The 15,413-nt window shown below is 41.0% G+C and overlaps 1 protein-coding gene across 2 annotated transcripts in view; it reads right to left on the bottom strand.

Annotated features, from left to right (window-relative positions):
• PLXDC2 (plexin domain containing 2) overlaps positions 1 to 15,413 on the bottom strand; it is a 426,407-nt gene that overhangs the window by 240,380 nt on the left and 170,614 nt on the right. For both annotated transcript variants that reach the window (XM_061435962.1, XM_061435963.1), the window contains one exon: positions 10,620 to 10,831. In XM_061435962.1, the coding sequence (XP_061291946.1) occupies positions 10,620 to 10,831 (212 nt within the window). The remainder of the gene's footprint in view (positions 1 to 10,619; positions 10,832 to 15,413) is intronic.

Below are 15,413 nucleotides of genomic sequence, written 5' to 3'. Positions count from 1 at the left end.
CTGTGTGTTTTTGCCAATTTCCCCCCAAAAAGGAAGTGAAACAGATTTTGTTGTCAGTTCACATAACCTTTGGCAATACAGAGTTGAAGACATGAGTTCAATTCCCAAACCATATGAGATAGGTGCTGTCAAGGTTGTAGCTGGCCACCCTGCCAGGGAAGGAAATGACCAGGATCTGTAATTGCCCTCAAAATCAAGCAAACACCAGAAGTTTGGGTATAAACTTGATCATAGTGGTTAATATATGTTATTGATTAGAAATCTAAATATTCCTGAAATTCATATGCTCATTAGCAGCATTCCTCTAACTACTATTTCACTTTACTTCACAGTAATTCTCATCTAAATTTAATCATCTTTCCACTCCTTAGTTGTGTTTTCAGATCCACTTCTCCCTCAGCCCCCCATAGTAATATTTTTGGAGCACCAATACAGTCTCGCCTTTCCCTATTTAAAACCTTTCAGTAGCTTCCAAGTACCTTCCTGATAAATCCCAAACACCTTAGCATAGTGATAGGAACTGAACAGTTGTGTCTCTCCAAAATTCACATATTGATACCTAACCCCTAATGCCATGGTATTAGGAGGGGCCTTTAGGAGGTGATTAGGTCACGAGGGTGAAGCCTTCATCAGTGGGATTAGTGCCCTTATATAAGAGATCCCTGAAGAGCCTTCTAGCGCCTTTAGCCATGGGAAGACACAGCAGAAAGAGAGCCCCCCACTATGAACCAGAAAGTGGAGTCTCATCAGACACCAAATCCGCCAGCTCCTTGATTTTGGACTTCCAGCCTGCACTGTGAGAAACAGAAGTCTGTTGTTTAAGTCACCCAGTCTGTGGTATTTCTGTTGTAGCAACCTGAACAGACTAAGACACACAGTATATAAGGAAGTTTGGAATCCTGTCCCTGCTTATCTGTGCAAAACTCTCTGGCTAGAAATACCTTGATACCTGGCTTCCTTCTAACTCTCTCTCCGTGACTGGGTTCAGATGCTAACTTGTCTCTACACTAATCCTGGCTCTCTACAGAATAAGGGTCTTCCTGTGGGTACCGATTAATTTATGCAGTATTTCTGCTCCTTTTTAATCAGAGGCCCTCACCAAACTTTCTTTCTCATATTTTGTGGAAGCTGATCTGACATCCCCATGCATTTAGGAAATTTCAATTCACTCTTGAGTCAGAGAAGTGTGCTTCTTCAGGATTTATCTTAGTATTCCCTTTGCACAGCTTTCTGATTCTGCAACCACAGAGAGATACCTCCGCAAGTTTAAGATTCCCCTGAGATGGAAATGCTTCATTAAAAAATCTACACCAGCTTTTCACATTCATAATAAGTATAGTAACAGAAATTTCCAGTATCAGGTGAGACTTTTCTTTCTTTTGAAAAATGTCACAAATCTGTATTATAATCACATCCTTCTCATCTATAAGGACTGTCTTCCATGAGTTCCCTAAGCAGAACAGTGGCCTGAGGCAGAATCAACATAGTAGTATTTTGCAAATTTCCATTATTTCTGTGAAATGGGATGCTGTGTCTTATTACTTCTACTGATATTTCTATTTAGAACTGTTATTGTCAGATCTCTGAAATTAAGAAAGCATATCTAGGCTTGAGACACACAAGCAGTAGAATTTCATTATCTAAGAATATTCTGATGCATTCTCTATCCTATAAACATACCAAGGAGATTATGCCCACATGAGACATTATGAAATTTGCCTTTGCTTTGTAAAATGCCATTAAAGCAACCACACTCTCTTTTAGATCAAGGATTTGCCAGTGACTTCTTTCTTGGCAAACAGAGTACCTACTTATGAACTACAATAAAATATTCGAATGCATACAATAACCTGTGTGCAGCAATTAGCAACTGCTAGCTTTTTCAAGAAATACAGAATTTGTGACAATATGATACAGATACAATTGACAATGTGCCACAGCAGATGATCAAAAAAAGAGCTTTTATATACGCATTTGGGGAAAAACAGTTGATCTCTAGTTTTTTTTTTTTTTTAAGATTTATTTATTTATGTATTTGACTATGCCTGGTCTCAGTTGTAGCACCCAGAATCTTATGGCATGTGAACTCTTACATGTGGCATATGGGATCTAGTTCCCTGACAGGGATGGAACCCAGGTCCCTGGAATTAGGAGCTTGGTGTCTTAGCCATTGAATTACCGGGGAAGTCTTTGATCTCTAGTTTTTAGCTACAACTACAGCACATTCTTGGGGCTTCCCATGTGGCTTAGTGGTAAAAAAAAATCTGCCTGCAAAGCAGGAGATGTGGGTTTTATCCTGGGTGGGGAAGAAGATCCCCTGGAGAAGGAAATGGCAACCCACTCCTGTATTCTTGCCTGGTAAATCCCACGGACAGAGAAGCCTGGAAGGCTACAGTCCGTGGGGTTGCAAAGAGTCAGACACGACTTAGTGACTCAACAGCAATATTGGGCATATTTGCTAACCATTCTCCAGGATACTTTCTTTAAAGATAAGCTTTAATGTAAACAGAGGTGACATAATTGCTAGATGTGCCTGCAATTTTTATTTGGTATAAGAATGGGAAATCCATGAGCGATGTTGGTAGTCAGTGCAGTTTAATCTAGGATTTTTCAGAAACGTACATCCTCAAACCTAACAGCTAAATCTGCTCTGAGCTCTAACTCCTTGCAAGGCCAAGTGTGGCCTATGGTTTGGCCATATCTGCATCACCAGAGAGGTGCTGGTCAAGTTCACAGTGTCTCAGTCAGTCTGGATCATGGAGTTACACTTATATGATCCATAAATCCTATTTTTAATCTTCCCTTCTTCAAGTCATCCAGGTAATACGGAATCAAAGCCAAAAACAAAATCACACTTGACAAGCCTTTTCAGAAATATATTCACTGGCCCAAGAGAAGGAATATGAAGTTCCAAACACTTCATGGGAAAGAAGTGGTGAACATGTGTACACCCATGGCGGATGCATGTTGAGGTATGGCAAAACCGATACAATATTGTAAAGTAAAAAAAAAAGAAAAAAGAAAAATAATAAAAATAACAAATAATAAAAATTAAAAAAATTAAAAAATAATAAAAAGGAAAAAGTGGTAAGAACCACATATTTGCTTCCTTTCATTAGAAAGGAATTTGTGACTGATTTCTGTAAAGTGAGGAACTGTAAGTTACCAACAGTATTACACAGGAAGAAACCCAAGAACCATAGCTCTGTAAAGACTGGCCATTCTCACCAAACACTGCTTAAGCCTCCTCTTTCTTACAAGGCCCCCTCAATGCTGTAAGGGTTCCGCCCCAGAAAACAGAAGGGCAGTCAGCAGGGAGGAGAAGGTCCATGTGTTGCTCATCCATGCATGTGTCCCTGGGGGCATGGAATTCACTGAAGACTGCTCAAACAAGGCCGAATCATGAATGGAATTCAGTCTTACCTGAAATTCCTTGAAGCCCTTATGTTCCCAAAGTAATTACAAAAAGCACGCTAGTGACTGCTTTAAATACCCACTAATCCAAAGGAAGTATGCTTCTTTCGATCTGCCCAATTGGATCCCTTCTGTTCAAGTGGTCATACGTCCACATCGTCACACGTCCACATGAACAGAGAAGATACAAGAAGAAAGTTCTCGTGTCAATTAACATCCAGATCAACAGGGGCACTTGTCAACTACTGAGTCCCCACTTATTCACCAGGAAATACAAATAGTTTCAAAACATCTTTATATCTTCATGAAAAGAATGTAAAAAAAAAAAGAAGACGATGACAACAACAACGAAACTTCCATTGGAAGCATTCTTTAACTGGGATACTAAGGTTTATAATCCCTCCATTATCTGTTCTCAGGCAGAGCCAGAAAAAATACTGTCACAATTTAAGAGAATAACAGCCTTTGTTTATTTCAGAATGAGCCTGTGCCAAAAGAGTAAATATACTATTGTCTTTTGTTTTCTGTCTTTGTTCAGTGAAACTGGGATATAAAGTCTAGACGGTGGCAGAAGTTGGGGAGAACGCGCACATGAATGCCATTCTGGGTGGTTTAAATCTCACTGGGATACATATTATTTTAACAGCCGCTGCTACAGTCAGGCTCTTACGCAAAATAATTCTGATTCCTGACATCGACTTTGGAAGCTTCTAAAAAGAAAAAGCATACAGAGTCTCTCATGCTCATTGCTTGTATTACGCAACATAAATCAAAATGCTTATTCCTAAAAGATAAGAAAGATCTTGTCACAATGCCCAGGGCAGAGCAGTCACTGTCTAACCATTTGGTTCCTTTCTTTCTTATTCCCATTTAACTCAATCAGACAAAAGTATTCCGCCCCCAGCCCCCAAAGAGATGCAACAGTGTTCAAAAATACTATTTCAAGGGCCAGGATAAATAAACTTTGCTGAGAAGTTTCAGATGTAGGCTTTTGCTTCCAGAACTAGTGGCGGTGCCAAGGAGTGACTTACGGAGCTTTAGATCCCCAATAATCTCAATCTATCCCCAGAATTCCACAAAAACCAACTTAAAATAAAAGCAGTCCTCTTGTTATGAAATCTAGCTTCAAGAAAATTCCCCTTCTACACAGATTGAAACCCCAGAGTTACTCTATCGATATTCAGGTGCTGCCACTATCCAAAAAAATTACCCCTCATGTTAGAGGAAGTCAAGTAATAAGGCTGTCTTGAGAGCTGGGCAGCCCTGGCTTGAAAGCCAGCCCTTTATTCATTAATGAGAGAGCTTAAGAAAAATACTAAACCTAAAAATCTGCAAGTCCCCTCATGTAAATCACTGAGATTAGCCAGTGAACCTGGGGACGCAAGTCCTGTCTGGTTGATGAGAGGACCAGGTGAGATGATTCCACAGGGCATCTGGCAGGTCTCAGCACCAAGAGAGTACTCAGCGAATAGCTCCCTCCATCACCCTTCCTCCTTTCTACTGGTTCAGAATCTCTGACATTATGTGGTCTCCCTCTATTTTTATTTTATTTTATTTTTTAACTTTACAATATTGTATTGGTTTTGCCATATACCAACATGAATCCGCCACAGGTATACACGTGTCCCCCATCCTGAACCCTCCTCCCTCCTCCCTCCCCGTACCATCCCCTCTGGGCCGTCCCAATGCACCAGCCCCAAGCATCCAGTATCGTGCATCAAACCTGGACTGGTGACTTGTTTCATATATGATATTATATATGTTTCAATACCATTCTCCAAAATCATCCCACCCTCTCCCTCTCCCACAGAGTCCAAAAGATCACAACAGACAACACAGAAATGCAAAGGATCATAAGAGACTACTATCAGCAATTATATGCCAATAAAATGGACAATGTGGAAGAAATGGACAAATTCTTAGAAAAGTACAACTTTCCAAAACTGGACCAGGAAGAAATAGAAAATCTTAACAGACCCATCACAAGCACGGAAATTGAAACTGTAATCAGAAATCTTCCAGCAAACAAAAGCCCAGGTCCAGACGGCTTCACAGCTGAATTCTACCAAAAATTTAGAGAAGAGCTAACAACACCTATCCTACTCAAACTCTTCCAGAAAATTGCAGAGGAAGGTAAACTCCCAAACTCATTCTATGAGGCCACCATCAGGAATCCCTCTATTACGGTAGAAAAAGAGAAAAAGTGGCTGAATAACAAAATTATGACTATACTAATGACTAGGACTAATTTTGAGAAGTCTTCATATATCTCTGAGCAAAAGGACTTTTCTATTTGATAAATGATAAGAAAAAGTCAGCATCCTGCACAGAGACCACAGAGTTCTAGGAGTCCGTGTTTTCCCCTTTTAATCTCTACAGGTTACTAGCTTAGTTCTAGGCAGAGAGTAAACAGCTCTGCTTCTGTTCCGCTCGCCTTGCTTTCTGCTGCACCCTGGCCAAAGAGCAGGTCAGAGAAGAACTGCGTTGCCCACTCTGAGTTGCTATAACTACATTGTTGACAAAATAGCAGATACCCTGCAGGAGGCAGAATGGCCTCTTGGAAGCACTATATGACTTCTGCTACTGGCACATCCTCTGTTGCCTGTTAAGGGGCTGACTTGGGGCATCCAGAGACCCACAAAATCACACACTAGCTAAGCGGATGGAGAAGGGCTTTAAAAATCGCTGGGACTCTCACATCCATAGAATCCCAATGGCCTATGCTTCAGATCTGAAGATTGCTCTCACCCTGAGGGAACAAAACAAAGCCTTGATACTATCTGCAGAACTATGTCGCATCTGCTTCATGAAGTTGAGTTCTTTTCCTAAATAATGAGTATTTCAGGGCACCAAAAAGAATGCTGCCTGGTTCTTTAAAACATAAGCGTATTACCTAGACGATGGTAGGAACTAAAACTTCAGATGGAGAGAATATACAAATGGACCATGGATAAAAACAGAAGTCTGACCTCAACTTCTAGAGCAACTAGTCCAGGAGCCAAAATTCAATCCTGGAAGCAATTGTACCAGAATGGGCAGGACTTTATTGACAACTGATGGTTTTTCTTTTTTTTGTCGTTACTCTGCCCAACTCTGGACCAACTATGGAAAGCCAAACATCCCCCAGACCAATCCCACAAGATACTTGGCTTCTAACTAGCACACCTCTGGCTTCTCCATGCCAACCACCTCCAGGCAGAGCATACCTGAAAGCTTCTTTTTTTTTAAACTGAGAAGCCTTCCTACTCTCCTGCCTTCTTTGAGTCTCTTCTGAAGGCCAGTGATGAAGGCTCACTCCCTTGCTGTAACAAACTGAACAAACAGCTCAGTTCTCATTCCAGCGGTTTTCACTTATTTCCATACGATTCATTTGTTTCTTTTTGTTATATCTAGTGTACTAACAAGATCATACTTTACCATCTACAATGCAAAGGACCATGGAAACCTAGATGCTTTTGAACTGTGGTGCTGAAGAAGACTCTTGAGAGTCCCTTGGACTGCAAGGAGATCAAACCAGTCAATCCTAAAGGAAATCAACCCTGAATATTCATTGGAAGGACTGATGCTGAGGTTGAAGTTCCAATACTTTGGCCACCTGATGTGAAGAATCGACTCACTGGAAAAGATCCTGATACTGGGAAAGACTGAGGGCAGGAGGGGATGAGGGCAGTAAGATGAGATGGTTGGATGGCATCATGGACTCAGTGGACATGAGTTTGAGCAGGTTCAGGGAGACAGTGAAGGATAAGGTGTGCTGCAGTCCATGGGGTCACAAAGAGTCAGACATGACTTAGCAACTGAACGACAACAACAATGGGAACCCAAGCAATGCAACACCACCCTTGAGGCCTCTGGGCAACCCCAAAATCTGCCTGGAATGTGCCTTCAGCAGCGTTCCATACTCACCAAGCCCACCTGCAACCATCCTTTTCTTTCCACTTCATGGCTCCAATTATCATAGAGAATTACATGTAATAACAGAGTAACCAAAAAAGATGTCCTTTTCATTATAGGGGACTGGAATGCAAAGGTAGGAAGTCACATTTGCCTGGAGTAACAGGCAAATTTGGCCTTGGAATACAGAATGAAGCAGAGAAAAGGCTAACAGAGTTCTGCCAAGAGAACACACTGGTCATAGCAAACACCCTCTTCCAACAACACAGGAGAAGACTCTACACATGGACATCACCAGATGGTCAACACCAAAATCAGATTGATTATATCCTTTGCAGCCAAAGATGGAGAAGCTCTATACAGTCAGCAAAAACAAGACTGGGAGCGGACTGTGGCTCAGATCATGAACTCCTTATTGCCAAATTCAGACTTAAATTGAAGACAGTGGGGAAAACCACTAGACCATTCAGGTATGACCTATATCAAATCCCTCATGACTTACAGTGGAAGTGAAAAATATATTTAAGGGACTATATCTGATAGACAGAGTGCCTGATGAACTATGGACAGAGTTTCGTGACATTGTACAAGGAGACAGGGAGCAAGACCATCCCCAAGAAAAAGAAATGCAAAAAAAGCAAAATGGCTGTCTGAGGAGGCCTTACAAATAGCTGTGAAAAGAAGAGAAGTGAAAAGCAAAGGAGAAAAGGAAAGATATACCCATTTGAATGCAGAGTTCCAAAGAATAGCAAGGAGAGATAAGAAAGCCTTAGGGGAAAAAATAGAATGGGAAAGACTAGAGACCTCTTCAAGAAAATTGGGAATACCAAGGGAACATTTCATGCAAAGATGGGCTCAATAAAGGACAGAAATGGTATGGACCTAACAGAAGCAGAAGATATTAAGAAGAGGTGGCAAGAATACATAGAAGAATTGTATAAAAAAGATCTTCACGACCCAGATAATCATGAAGGTGTGATCATTCACACTCACCTAGAGCTGGACATCCTGGAATGTGAAGTCAGGTGGGCCTTAGGAAGCATCATTATGAACAAAGCTAGTGGAGGTGATGGAATTCCAGTTGAGCTATTTCAAATTCTAAAAGATGATGCTGTGAAAGTGCTGCACTCAATATGCCAGTAAATTTGGAAAACTCAGCAGTGGCCACAGGACTGGAAAAGTCAGTTTTCATTCCAGTCCCAAAGAAAGATAATGCCAAAGAATGCTCAAACTACCGCACAACTGCACTCATCTCACATGCTAGTAAAGTAATGCTCAGAATTCTCCAAGCCAGGCTTCAGCAATATGTGAACCATGAACTTCCAGACGTTCAAGTGGGTTTTAGAAAAGGCAGAGGAACCAGAGATCAAATTGCCAACATCTGCTGGATCATCGAAGAAGCAAGACAGTTCTAGAAAAACATCTATTTCTGCTTTATTGACTATGCCCAAGCCTTTGACTGTGTGGATCATAATAAACTGTGGAAAATTCTGAAAGAGATGGGAATACCAGACTACCTGACCTGCCTCTTGAGAAACCTGTATGCAGGTCAGGAAGCAACAGTTAGAACTGGACATGGAACAACAGACTGGTTCCAAATAGGAAAAGGAGTACACCAAGATGTATATAGTCATCCTGCTTATGTAATTTATATGCAGAGTACGTCATGAGAAACGCTGGGCTGGATGAAGCACAAGCTGTAATCAAGACAGCAGAGAGAAATATCAATAACCTCAGATACTCATTTGACACCACCCTTATGGCAGAAAGTGAAGAACTAAAGAGCTTCTTGATGAAAGTGAAAGAAGAGAGTGAAAAAGTTGGCTTAACACTCAACATTCAGAAAACTAAGATCATGGCATCTGGTCCCATCACTTCATAGGAAATAGATGGGTAAACAGTGGAAACAGCAGCTGACTTTATTTTTCTGGGCTCCAAAATCACTGCAGATGGTGATTGCAGCCATGAAATTAACAGACATTTGCTCCTTGGAAGGAAAGTTATGACCAACCTAGATAGCTTATTAAAAAGCAGAGACATCACTTTGCCAACAAAGGTCTGTCTAGTCAAGGCTACAGTGTTTCCAATAGCCATGTATGGATGTGAGAGTTGGACTATAAAGAAAGCTGAGCACCGAAGAATTAATGAACTGTGGTGTTGGAGAAGACTCTTGAGAGTCCCCTGGACTGCAAGGAGATCCAACCAGTCCATCCTAAGGGAGATCAGTCCTGGGTATTCATTGGAGGCAGTGATGTTGAAGCTGAAACTACAATACTTTGGCCACTTGATGCGGAGAGCTGACTCATTTGAAAGGACCCTGATGCTGGGAAAGATTGAGGGCAGGAGGAGAAGGGGACGACAGAGGATGAGATGGTTGGATGGCATTACTGACACAATGGACATGGGTTTGGGTGGACTCCGGGAGTTGGTGATGGACAGGGAGGCCTGGCGTACTGCGGTTCATGGGGTCGCAAAGAGTCAGACACGACCGAGCAACTGAACTGAACTGAACAGAGTAACCAACCATCCTAGCTTGCCCAGAACTTCCCCATTTTAAGCACTGAAAGTCCTACATCCCTGGAACCCCCTCAGTCCCAGGTAAACTGGTACAGCTGGTTGTCCATATGAGACTCCATGCCTGTCATCCTGACAGTCAGCCTTTGAATGTGTAATTCATCCTGCCAGCAATCTTCTTTTACTATTAACAGATTATCAGCCTGCTGAGCTCCTCTCAACCAGTTGAGCCTGAGCTTAAATGCCCACTCCTAAGCCTCTTCGCCAGCAGTCCATCCCCCAATTGCTAGCAGGTGATACCCCTCCTCCACACCACACTGGCCTGTACATACTTCTGTGCATATCACGTGGCTATGAGCTAGACTTTCTGACCCTCTGACATCCTGATCTCCCAGCGGGGAGGAACTTTATTCTCTCCCTTCACTGTCATCACCACACCAAGCCCCTGTTTGTCTGTTTCTTGAGTAAGTGAATCTGTGGATGATTAAATAGCTTTGCTATTTATTTATTTATATTAATTAATTAATTCTATTAATTTATTTATAATGAGTAATAATAATTATTTATCATTGAGTTCCTGAATATCAACAAATTGTATAACACATAATTATTGTTATATATTGTGATTATTGTTGTTACCATCATTAATCAATTATTAATTAATGAATTAAACTGATCCCTGCAACAAGGTCCAAAAGTTCTAAATTGAGCCAAAGAGACAGCATAATGTGGAATTTGGGTGCCTTCCAAGAAGCATACTCATTAATCCACCTCAATCACCCAGATTATCGACCCACCTCAATCTGGGTGGTGTTGTCCTGCCCATCGTCCAGGATCAGGTCCGTGAAGCCTCTGGGCTCTGGGGAGTCTTGGCCCAGGCTGGCTCGGTTCGAGTCTACGGCCTTGATAGAATCCAAGTTCCTTTTCCACCGGTGGCTGAATGCATGTGCATCCACCTCCACCTCCTCTTCTGTCTGTGGGAAGGCTTGAGCTACCTGATACTGCCCATCTGTTTGAAAAAATAAAATAAAATAATGAGTTACCACCTGTCAGACATCGTTCGCATGCTTTCTCATAGAGAAGAAAAATACCCTGCCACTCATGAAAAGAGGAAACTAACTCAGAACAGTGAAACTCGTTTAACTGTAATATTTTGAGTTTGGTATGAACAACTCTGAGTAGAAGGCAATTTCAGGACATGCCATAAGTCATGACAATGCTTAATGTGCAGATCCAGCAGAGTCCCCAAAACAGATGTGCTGCCCTAAAGCAATGCATTTTTATTCCCTTCCTTCCCCGCCCTCCACACACACACTTCATAAACATTCTCTAGTTGTTCTGAGAAAACAAGCTGCAAAACAAACAAAGGAATTGAAACCAAGTGACTCCCTGCACATTTGAAAATACAAATCCGACATCATTAACTTGCAAGTTTATATTGTTTCACATAAGTTATGCTGGGCAGCAGAGAGATAACAGAGCATTTGAAGGGTTAAAAAATACATGGGATGATCTTCACGTCAATGTGATAACCTGCCTTGCAGCTCACAAGTCAGACTTGGTTCACTGCCGAATTCATTTAATAAGCAACGTCCCTGGGAGGCATCACAAATGCTTTGTTCATTTGGGCTGTTCTCACCTTGGAATCTTGTCAGAGTGGTTAAGGATGACAGTGATAGGCACTTAGAGAAACACAAGGAGATCAAATCACAGAGGTATTTTAAAGCCATCTGCAGGGACTGGCTTTGCTGACCCAGCTCATGCTGCTTCTACAGGGGGGAAAATTAGATTTCATCATTACTCCTAGTCTTTCACGTCAGTGGGTCAGCAGGGGAAGGTGTTCCACAAGTGTGGGAAATTCAGCGTCTGACCAAGAACAGTTCTCCTCTAGGCAACGATTACCAAAAGATATGAATTGACAGCCTTTATAACCGGCAGGACATGGGTTCAAAAGGGCTAAGAGAATGGTGATTAAATCATAGCTGTGATGTTGCTATCAATACAAGAAGATTCCAAGAAACCAAAATGTATTTAATGAAACATACTTTGGCCACCTGATGCAAAGAGCTGACTCATTGGAAAAGACCCTGATACTGGGAAAGATTGAAGGCGAGAGGAGAAGGGGAAGACAGAGGATGAAATGGTTAGATAGCATCATGGACTCAAAGGACATGAATCTAACCAAATTCCGGGAGACAGTGAAGAACAGGGGAGCCTGGTGTGCTGCAGTCCGTGGGGTTGCAAAGAGTCGGACATGACTTAGCAACTGAACAAAAATAACAACAAATAATACCATTAAATCCATTACTTTGAACTCTAATAACCAAGTCAAGGCTACCACTACTAGTCACATGCAAATGTCTAAAACATCTCCCTTTGAAGTCCTGAAGGTGCTAATCATTTCTTCTTGAGGGGATATCCTTTGATTTCACTGTGAATTTAAAAGATCTGCCATTGTTTAATGCCTTAGTAGAGACAGCCTAGAGCAAAACACTACCATAGTGTAGGCCATCTAGACCTTTCCATGGGCTTGGAGAATATTAGAGTGTAAAAGAATCATGGAAATGGAAACGACCAAACATTCCATAGAGAGGTAGCTGAGAGCCAGACAATGCAGCACTGTGCTCAATTCACAGAACTGTTATAAGGCTAAAGAAAAAACTCGGGTACATGGAGGGTTGATCGCAGTGCCTCCCACCTGCCACGCAGTAAATTTCAGCAAGTATGTCTAAAGAGGATTTTACAGAAAATGTTTCTTTTTTAAAGTGTTATACCCACTGGCCATTGAATAGTGCTCAATAAATGTTTGTTGACTGAATGAATGAATAATAAATAAATTGTAGACAAAGATGATGAGAGCAGGCAGAATTAGGTAAGGGAAGAAATGCAAGGATTCTGGAGAACTGGGGTGGAATTCTTTCTGTTAGGTTTGCTGAATAGGGGATGTTGAAAAATTTACAAAACTCTCTATGCTTTTGTTACCCTTTATTTCAAATGGGAATGAAAATATCTCACCTGCAAAAGCAGACCGCTTTTCTTGAGTAGGTGTCAGGCTCTAAGACTTATGATTCTAGGTAAAGCTACATAAAGCAATTTGATTTGATTTATTTAGATGTCCTGCTTCATTACTAAAAATATATGATGTAGCTTACAACAAAAGTACACAGTAAAGTTTTATAACAACCAGGTAAGGCCTCATAGCACAACACTTAGACTAAACTTTAGAGCTATGCATTCACTTTGCCCTAGGGGTGGTGGCGATCTGAATATAATTATGTAGGAACAACTGAAAACCTATAGTATCCGTATTATAACATCAGTCTAGATAAGAAAGATAGCAAATATAATGCAGTCAATGGGTCAAACAGTCCTAGATATAAGTGTTTTTGTTTTTTAACATCACAGAAAGGGAAAGGCTCCAGCCAGAGGTTTGTTAGTTCTTTATAATGTAAATCAGAAAAATGTACCTAAATCTTCAAAGTAGTAGTCTTCATTAAACTCTTCAAACCAGAAATTCAACCCCACTGTAGGTTTCTTTAAAATAGATGTTATCATTGGATATTCACTGCCCAACTTTAACTTCAACATTATCATTTTAGATTTTTATAACACAGGACAAAATACAGTGCTTTTCATGAAACTGTTAGGTCAGAAACAACACGCTAGCCCCTGTGGTCCTGGCACAAGGCATGTAGTAGATGAAATAATGAACAACGAAGGAGCTGTCTGCATAGGAAGTACCCTTTCTCCTTTTCTCCCTTTCTGGCTTCTTACCCTAGAGAACAAATAAAAAGAGCTTCAAAACATAGGGAGGATAACGTCCATGTTCCCCACTATTAAATTAATTAGACAAGGAGGCCATCAGACTGAGGAGTCTTTGATGGCTTTAGCAGCCTATGTAAGCAAACTTAAAGCTGAACCGGTAGGTGCCTCAAGTCTGAGAAATCAAAACCCAAGGACAACAATCACAAACTCCCTACTAGACTTTTCTGAATCAGGCAGACATTTAAGCTACAGCCAATGAAATAATTTCCCTGTTTTCTTCTGCCTTTTCTCCATAAAATCTCTCCCCTAGTTGGGGTCCTTGGAGTGTTCCTAACCACTTTTGGCATGCCACTGCCCTGTTGAAACTGATTTTTGTTCAGGTAGGCTCTTAAAATGTTTAGTATGCCTCAGTTAATCTTTTAACACCACTTAAGCTGAAATTTGGAAAGTCTGATGAACGTGTCAAACTCTTGTTTCAGTGATGAACATTCCACCTCATCCTTTAGCTAGATTACTGGGGAAGGTGAATTTAACAGACAGATAGGCCTTCCACATAAAACAGGCATAAATGCTTCCTCTGGATTTATTAGGTTGGCCAAAAAAAGTTCATTAGGGTTTTCCTGTACCATCTAATGAAAAACCTACACAAACTTTTTGGCCAATCCCATATAAAGGTAAGTCCCCAGACCCATATAAAGTATTTGTTTTTTACTTTTTAGTGATGTTACATGCTTTTTTTTTTTCTTGCTTTCTTTACTGTTGTATTAACACCTATTACAGCTGTTGATTAGTTTGCTTCCAAGATGGACATGCTTGCTCCTCCTAGAATTTACCACTTTGAACTCTGTAAACCAATCACTCAATCACTTGCTGGCTGACTGTGAAGAGTAAACAAAGGCTAAGGAAGGGCCTATGGGGCTTCCCTGGTGGCTCAGCTCGTAAAGAATCCACCTGCAATGAGGAAGACCTGGGTTCAGTCCCTGGGTTGGGAATATCCCCTGGAGATAGGGAACGGCTACCCACTCCAGTACTCTTACCTGGAGCATTCCATGGACAGAGGAGCCTGGTGGGCTACAGTCCATGGGGTTACAAAGAGTCGGACATGACTGAGTGACTTTCACTTTCACTTTTAAGAAAGGACGTAAGGGCTTTCCAATGACAAAACTTATGAGTGTTAGAGCCTAGACTGTGAATTTTCCTTGGGGTTGTTGCTTTACATGTAAGTCTTCTTCTCTGCTTAGGTTATGGATAAGCAAAACTACCCAATCACGCATAGAGGAAACATTCCCTATTTGTTCATGACTCGGTAGTACATGGTTCATTAAGACGAAAGTTTGACATTGGCTTCGATTTTGACCCCTTTTCAGAATGATTTTTAGAGGAGATAAAACAAGTCAAAAATGGAAATAAAGATGGAGAAAAACTGGTAAAGCCACAGTCTGGTTATCTACATTGTAAATTATTCCTATTCACTTCATGGGCTTTCCAACTCATAAAAATATTTCAAATAATTCTTTAAATCACCACCAAAACAGATCATTCTGAAGCAAGAGGAAAGGATATATGTAAAATAATCTTTCCCTTCCCAGCTGTAGTGAAAATGAAAGCAACAGGAGGGATCATTCAGTAGTCTGGTTGAACAGATTGTTTGCTTTCTGTCTGCTGTATGTTAATTAAACCACTGATGGAAAACCTTCCAAGATAATTTCTGCTAACACACTTTGCTATAGTTGTTAATCACATAGTTCATGGAAACATTAAATATATGTAAGAACTCCTGTTTGGATATAAGGAGAGAAAGCTAAAAGACACATTTTTGTACATTT

The sequence above is a fragment of the Bos javanicus genome, chromosome 13 (genome assembly GCF_032452875.1).
Source record: "Bos javanicus breed banteng chromosome 13, ARS-OSU_banteng_1.0, whole genome shotgun sequence".
In the NCBI taxonomy this organism is placed as follows: Eukaryota; Metazoa; Chordata; class Mammalia; order Artiodactyla; family Bovidae; genus Bos; species Bos javanicus.
The sequence above is the reverse complement of the archived record's forward strand: the minus strand, read 5'-3'. Positions and strand labels throughout refer to the sequence as shown.